This window comes from Staurois parvus, unplaced genomic scaffold, assembly GCF_062004578.1.
Source record: "Staurois parvus isolate SC_StPar_1 unplaced genomic scaffold, SC_StPar_1.0 ptg001996l, whole genome shotgun sequence".
NCBI classification, from domain to species: domain Eukaryota; kingdom Metazoa; phylum Chordata; class Amphibia; order Anura; family Ranidae; genus Staurois; species Staurois parvus.
The window spans coordinates 96,419-103,980 of NW_028319792.1; the positions used below are offsets into that span (position 1 = coordinate 96,419).

The following is a 7,562-nucleotide window of genomic DNA, read 5'->3' on the forward strand; positions in this document are numbered from 1 at the left end:
AGTGGGACTGTAAAAGTGCGGTTGTCAATCTGACAGTAACTGACACTTTGTGGGATGAACTGTCACTGACATCTCCAGTGACACTAATACAGTGATCAGTTACAACAATATACACTGTCACTGTACTGACACTGGCTGGGAAGGGGTTAAAATTTAGTGGCAATCAAAAAGTTAACTGTGGGTCTAACAATGTTTACTGTGTGTGCTTTGTGCTGTTTTTACTAAGCAATGTGCCGGTTTTACTTTGCAGGGAGAAACAAATTAGCACATCTACTAAAAGAAAGATCCCTGTGGTATCATTGTGTGAATCAAATCTAGATATCACTTGTGAAGGAACGTCTGTCACCCCGATTAGGTGATTCTGTCAGAGAACAGCTTCCTCATCACTGGGACACAGGATCAAGGTATTATAGCCGGGCATTGCACCCAATACTAGAAGAGAGTAGCTTAGATGCCAAACTGAATCTCTTTATTGAACAGACAACACGAGTCTTTATACACTCCAGAAATAGGGGCAGTGCCAATAGGAACAATAAACACAAATATTTCACATTGAGATAAACATCCCACGCCGATTAGATTACGAGGTGAAGCTGACATCAGTCTAATCCTATCATGTAGACACCTCCAGAAGGACTTGCCAACAAACTAAATTAACTCCATGAAGAATGGGAATGCACACCTAGGAGGCACACAATGGGAGAAGATAGGAAACACATAACACCTTAATAAACAGATTAGAGCATGAGGATGCTTTGAGCTGATTATATAAACATCTTCTTAGAGTCCCTGAGTTTAGGAAGGAGGTGGGGGCTGAAGCAATCAATGCTGGTTTGGGCACAGAAACTCCAAATCTGTATCTTGGTTCTCCAGTTCTCAGAGTCTGTGTGTTTTGGGGAGACATAGACTTAATCCAAAGTAAACTACTCCAATGGTCCCCCCAGGCACACACCAAAGAATAGAGCCCCCTCAGATGTCAGGGCCATGGTAAGTAGTCAAAAGGGTCTGTGACATCACCTAACAAAAATAAAAATAAAAAAATCTAGAACACAGAAAGAACATAGAGCTGCTATCACTCTCAGTGCAATCACCACACTTATAATGGTTGTAAAGGCCACTAAACTTCCTTCATATTAGCCTATGTGTGAATTCACACATAAAGTTTTAGAGGTGTTTAATGGTAGGAAAGTTAAAAAAATTGAGAAAAACCCACTTCCGGGACATCCAGGAGCAGAAGCGTTTTGGCAGAAAAATATGCTTGACGTGCATTGAGCTTAGTGTTTGGGCGTTAATTTGTTTCAATGGCCAGAATAAATTACAAGGTGGTATCAAAATGTTTTGAGACTAGTTTTGTAATACACCAACAAATGGCAGCACAAGGCTGCACACACAGTCACAGGGAGCACCTACAGTTCCATCATAAGTCAGTATGCCAAAAAGACATCATCCTGTGTACATCGGGAGTTGTGAAAATTGCATTTAAATCACATAAATTGTCTATAAATAGCTGAATAGCACATAGTCAGAATAGCACCAGTTACACATCTCTCGATGTACACAGGACAATGTCTTTTGGCACAATGACTTATAAAGGTTAATGCTTGCTCTATAGGAGCAGCACATGAATGCTACCAGTCAGCAGCAAAAGGACTGCACTCCTCCCCCTCATTCCCACTCCTCCCTTTGCATCTTGTCACCGACTACAGAAAGTTCTTATTCTTGCAGCCACAAGCAACATGGATGGATATCTTACATCAGTGTTTCTCAACCTTTTTTCAGTTAAGGCACCCTTTAAAATTATGGACAGTCCTGAGGCACCCTTTAAAATTAAGGACAGTCTGAAGGCACCCCATTCTAAAATGGGGTGGCTTCAGACAGAGGCGTCCCTAGGGTTGGTGTCACCCCGTGCAGTAACACATGGTGTCACCCCTCTAGAGAGGAAGGAGAGGTGCCAGTGTAGTGGTAAAATGAGTATCCCGGACCCATGAAGGTATGTATCCCCTGAAACAACTGCACATGTGCTGGTTTCAGACTGAAGAAGCCGATCTCCGACTTTAGCACAGAGTTGCCACAGTTAACCGCTTACAGGCTGCAAACATCTGAAGCTGATCCCGCTCATTGCTATGGGTTGCAAGGTCAGTTAACCCCGTATAGATTGAAACTATACGGGGTTAACTGATCTTGCAACTCATGGTGATCCGCGGGATCAGCTTCAGCGGTTTGCAGCCTATAAGGGGTTAACTGTGGCAGCTCTGTGCTAAAGTCGGAGATTGGCGATCAGCTTCTTCGCCCTGAAACCGACACATGCGCAGTTGCTTCAGGGGATACATATCTTCACGGGTCCGGGATACTCATTTTACCGCTACACCGGGGGCAGCTGTCACTGTTCCAGGAATCCGGAATCACCCCAATAACTGGCCAGGACCTTCACAGAACCTAGAAGCTCCTGCATCCCCTGTGATGGTGTCACCCAGTGCGGTCCGCACCCCCCGCACCCCCTTAGGGATGCCACTGCCATGGGGACAGCAGTGGGGTCAATGCACTAACAGAATTGTGGTCCAGAAAGCAACGGAAAAGACTTTATATTTCCTTTACAACTTACTGGGTAAATTTTCTCACTGCTAGGAGGGATGCAGGATGCAGCACGACCCACATCCTGAAACCTGGTGATGTGACAGATCAGCAGCTTCTATCCCCCACTTCTCGATGGCCTTTTCTGGTGAATCATCGCCAAATGACCAGTACCCCCTAAGTGACCAAGCGGTTATGTATTTGCTAGGAAACCTTTATGCTCTCTCACTATGACAATACATCCAAGCAAAAAATGAGTACCTACTGCCCAGCAAATTGAATTTTCTGTCTTCAGTCTTAGAAAAAAAGACATTTTTCCAGATGACATCTGCTTTAACTCTCCCTTAGAAAATCCATCGTAGCAAAAAAGGGAGTACACTCTGTCCAGCAAGTCTGTCATTTTTTTTAACCTCCATATAAAATATGCCTCTATCTCTTTTTGAAAGAGCAACTTATCATAAATAATTAAAAGTTGTGTTGCAAATCTACATTTTTCTGAGACTGTCTTCAGTCTCAGAAAAAAAGACACAGTAATTTTTTTAAATTTATACATTAAGTCTGCTTGATCTCTCCCTCTGAAATTGCATCCTAGCAAAAAGGAGTATATACTGTTCATGGCCAAAAAAAATGTCAAATTTTCCTATCTACTGTCTCAGAAAAAAAGACACTGTTTTTTTCTTTCAAATTAAATATGCCTTCTCTCTTTCTTTAAAGTTATGGTCCTATCAAAAAGCCTGTGCTGCAAATGTGCATTGTTTCTGCCTTTAGTCTCAGAAAAAGACATATTCTTCTGATGTATTGTAGCTGTCTATGAACACAATTAAAGCTGTGCTGAAAATCTGTTCAGGGAGGAAACTGGATCACCTAGAGGAATGCCATGCAGGCACAGGGAGAATATGCAAACTCCAGGAAGATGGTGCCATGGTTGGAATTAGAACCAATGACCCCACTACTGCCAGGTGGAAGTGCTAACCATTTCCCCCCGCTTCACATATATGCGGCCGTGCGGGTCACTTTTTGCATGGGAACGAGAGCCCATTCATTTGAATGGACTGCCGTGCCCATGACAAGCAGGGAATAAGTCCCTGCACTTCTTTGGAAAACGTAGCCCGCATGGGATCCTCGGTTCCCAGTATGGTTACGTTTTCCAGTGCGGGTGGTGCGCCATTAGAACTAATGGCACCTGCCCTCAGGTCGCATTTCTCTGTACGGGTGGTGCAGCTGTACAGATTTTCATGCGGATCCACAGCGGCACCACCCGCACAGATGTGAACCTAGGGTTAGCCACTGTGCTGCCCCTCCTTCTCAATGTACAATGTATGGTGTACAACATTTAATTTGTATTACATTTTGTACACCATACAGTGCGGTACTGAAAAGAATATCACGCCTTATGTTATGAAAGTAGTTTTTCCACAGTTTTGTAGTTGGCAAGAAGTTGATGGCTTTAGCTCTTTTTTATAAGTATATATCCATTGATAGATTTTAGATCTATTTTCTCTGATCCTTCCACCACTCAATTCTGGCCTATTAAAGCCGCACAAAAAAATCTGTTGTCTTGGCAAAAAATACCTAATACAGAATTTATTTACTGCAAACCAATCATATTGCATTGCTGCCGCTGTAAGTAAGCCAATGAATAATTTAAAAGTAAACAAAATGATTAAACATGCAATTTATGTTTTGCCAGAATAGGGTGCCACCGACAGGGCTGCCGTTAGAAACCACGAGCCCCATACAGCCAACCTGACAGGTCCCCTCTCCCCCCACCCCCCCAAAAAAAACAAAGTTTACTATGCTTCAGTTATGAATGAACACAGTGAGTGATTTGTACTGATCACTCACTGTGTTCATTTAGGTAAGGAAGGGGCTGGTAAATGTGACATATTTAATGGTCCCTCCCCCCACTTTCCATCCTGAAGGATCCTGTTGCGTGCTTGCTGCTGCCAATGGGAAGGAGAGGAGGGAAGTCAGCAGCACTGCAGGGGTTGTGGCACACAGGGGGGCCTGGGCAGCAGGGGGAAATGTATGGTGCAAAGGGAAGGTGATGGGGGGGGCAATAACTGGAATCGATCCCGTGTATTGCTCTCTCTGCAGCCACTGAAAATCAGCAGGAGGGAGAGGAGAAGAAGCCAGCTTTCAGCTGCTGCAGAGAGAGCCATACAGGGGATCAGTTCCAGTAATTGTACCCCCCCCCGCAGTGCCTGGGACCCCCTGCTGTTCCTGGTCCCCGTACAGGAGGACTGGTGGTACCCTCTTATCCATGGCCCTGGTCACGAATGCAGACACATCCGTGGGGAGGATTTATTGAGTGTCCTATAATCCCCCTACAGCAACATCAGAGCCAGTCTGACATTGTGAACATGCTTGAAGGAGTGGGGTGAAGGAATGACCACATCTGTATGCTACATTCCCTTCATTGTCCAATAAGCTGGCTGGGGGGGGGGCAGAGCTGCCTAAGCACGTAAACGTTTAAGATATAAATTAGACATTTATCCAGATGAGTGAGTACTATTATCAGGTAAAGAAGGCCATTCAGTTATGCAGGATTTTGCAGCAGTAAAGCTATGATAAAATGGATATTTACAGCAAATAGCTGAGAGATCCTGAGATTAGGATATCTACTCAGATTTATTCTTTATATTGGATTGCTACCCGGGAGGTCTAAATATTTAAGGAAATAGTCTACATAGAATTAAAGGTTAATCCTGCTTTATTCTGACAAGCTTCATATTGTTGGATTTCATATGTATCTGTTTTATCTATTAAATAGGTTTATAATTTCTTTAATTTTATATGCTTCAAATCCCTGACAAAGGAACATTCTCAATATATCCAATATCAGTTTTATCAAATTTTTTGCTTCCATGTTCTTTACTTTAAACGTGATGATTTTATATAAACCAAACATATTCCTTGATCACAGTTTTGAAAATTTTAAGATGCTCACTGGAAACCAAAGCACTGTCTCCGAATTTATTCTTCTTGGATTGTCTGTGGATCCTTTTGTACAAACGATGCTGTTTTTCATTTTCCTGGCAATCTACATGACCACACTGTGCGTGAATGTACTTCTGATAGTTGCTGTGAGGACCGACAAACGTTTGCACACCTCAATGTACACCTTCTTGTCTAGTTTGGCTTTCTTAGAGATCTTCTACACTTCCACTGTTGTACCCAAGATGCTGTCTAACTTTCTTTCTCTAAAAAAGAGTATTTCATTTGCTGGCTGTGTTACACAGTTTTTCTTTTTTCTGTTTTTGGGAGAAACAGAATGCATCCTTCTGACCCTGATGTCCTATGACCGTTATGTTGCCATCTGCAACCCTCTACACTACAATATGATTATGAACACAATGGTTTGTATGCAGATGATCAGCATGGCATGGTTGACTGGCTGCATAATTTCATCTATTGATACATATTTTACATTTAGCTTAACATATTGTGGCCCCAACACCATCAACCATTTTTTCTGTGAGACTCCTTCACTGATGGAGCTTTCTTGCAGTGATGTCTCATCAGTCGAAATCTTAAAATGGGTTGGCTCGACCATCTTTCTTTTTATCCCACTTTCACTAATTATCATCTCTTACCTTCGAATCATAATCACTATCACAACAATTCACTTGGGAAAGAACAAAGCATTTTCAACATGTGTTTCCCACCTTATGGTGGTGGTCATTTATTATGGGACATGCATATTCATGTACATTACACCTGAGAATTCAGTCCCAAAGAATGTAAAAAAAATGGTGGCTGTATTTTACACAGTGATAACTCCCATGCTAAACCCTTTAATCTATAGCCTAAGAAATAAAGATGTTCACAGAGCCATGAGAAAACTATTAGGAGTGTAACATGTTATAACCCAAGGAGAGAAGATCAATTTGATTGAGAGACATGGAATTTGCAGATATCAGTTTGTTTGTTTGTTTGTTTGTCAGTTTGTCTTTATAAAATTTTAATTTGTTTAAAAATCTCAGAAAAACATGCATTGGACACCTAAGCATTTTATACATGTAAACCAGTGACCCAAAAACATGAAATATGATGTTTTTCTATGTATAACCAAATACATTTCTGAACACCATAGAATTGGATCTTACTTTGCAAAACCGTATGTTATTGAGACTTTCTCTTTTACTTCTTTGAGGACTGATGGGAGATCACTTGGGCACCACATACCTAATTAACAGATTATCAATGTATCTCTACCCCCCCTCGAGAGCTGCTGTGGTTGCTATGGGTTACGGTATAGAGATCAGCATTTCCCACTGATATTAGCAGGATCTGAAGCAGGACAGTCACTAATCCCAGCCACTGTTGGACAACTGGATGACTCTTGCAGTCCACATGATTACAGCAGTCCACTGTGGTTGGTACAGACAACTGCCAGGCAGTTTTCCACAAGGAAATCCCAGATGAGAAACTTCACATGTAGCGGTATATGGGATGCCAAGCTTTAAACAATAACTCTAAACAATTTAGGAAGGACAAACTTCTTCCTAAATTCTGTATTGATCTTGGACTTTCTACTCCCTTTGCAGTGGCATCAGTATCTTGACGGATCAGTAACACAGTTTCTGTAAGGTGCACTTGATCCTCTCTTTATATGAACCTCTGCAGACCCCAGCTAAAATTGCCCATCCTCCTGGCTATCTTTAAGAGTATGCCAGAGCAAGACATTCTAGAAAAGACTTGCAGCATTGTCCCAGAAGGACTGGTTGGGTATGGCACATAGCAGCTCTCTCCCTTGTAGGCCCTGAGGGTGTAAAGATACTCACACTGTCCTTGTGTCCTGTAGCTTTGGATAAAATGCTTCCAGGCCTTTAGCTGAGCTATTTTCTTTGCAAGCTAGCAGGCTGTCTTTCCTCAGTATACTGCAGGGCAGTGAAGCTCCCTCTGTCAACTTCCTTCTCCCATTCTTCCAAACTCCAGTCTGGGGCCCAGTCTGGAGGCAAAACCCCTCTTCTCCAGGAGGTAGGAGG

The 7,562-nt window shown here is 42.5% G+C and overlaps 1 protein-coding gene across 1 annotated transcript; it reads left to right on the top strand.

Moving 5' to 3' along the window:
* Positions 1-5,373: 5,373 nt before the first annotated feature.
* Positions 5,374-6,674, top strand: LOC149433066 (olfactory receptor 2D2-like). The gene has a single exon (XM_089664692.1). It carries the CDS (start codon positions 5,439-5,441, stop codon positions 6,429-6,431), a length of 993 nt encoding a protein of 330 aa, XP_089520818.1. The 5' UTR covers positions 5,374-5,438; the 3' UTR covers positions 6,432-6,674.
* Positions 6,675-7,562: the final 888 nt, after the last annotated feature.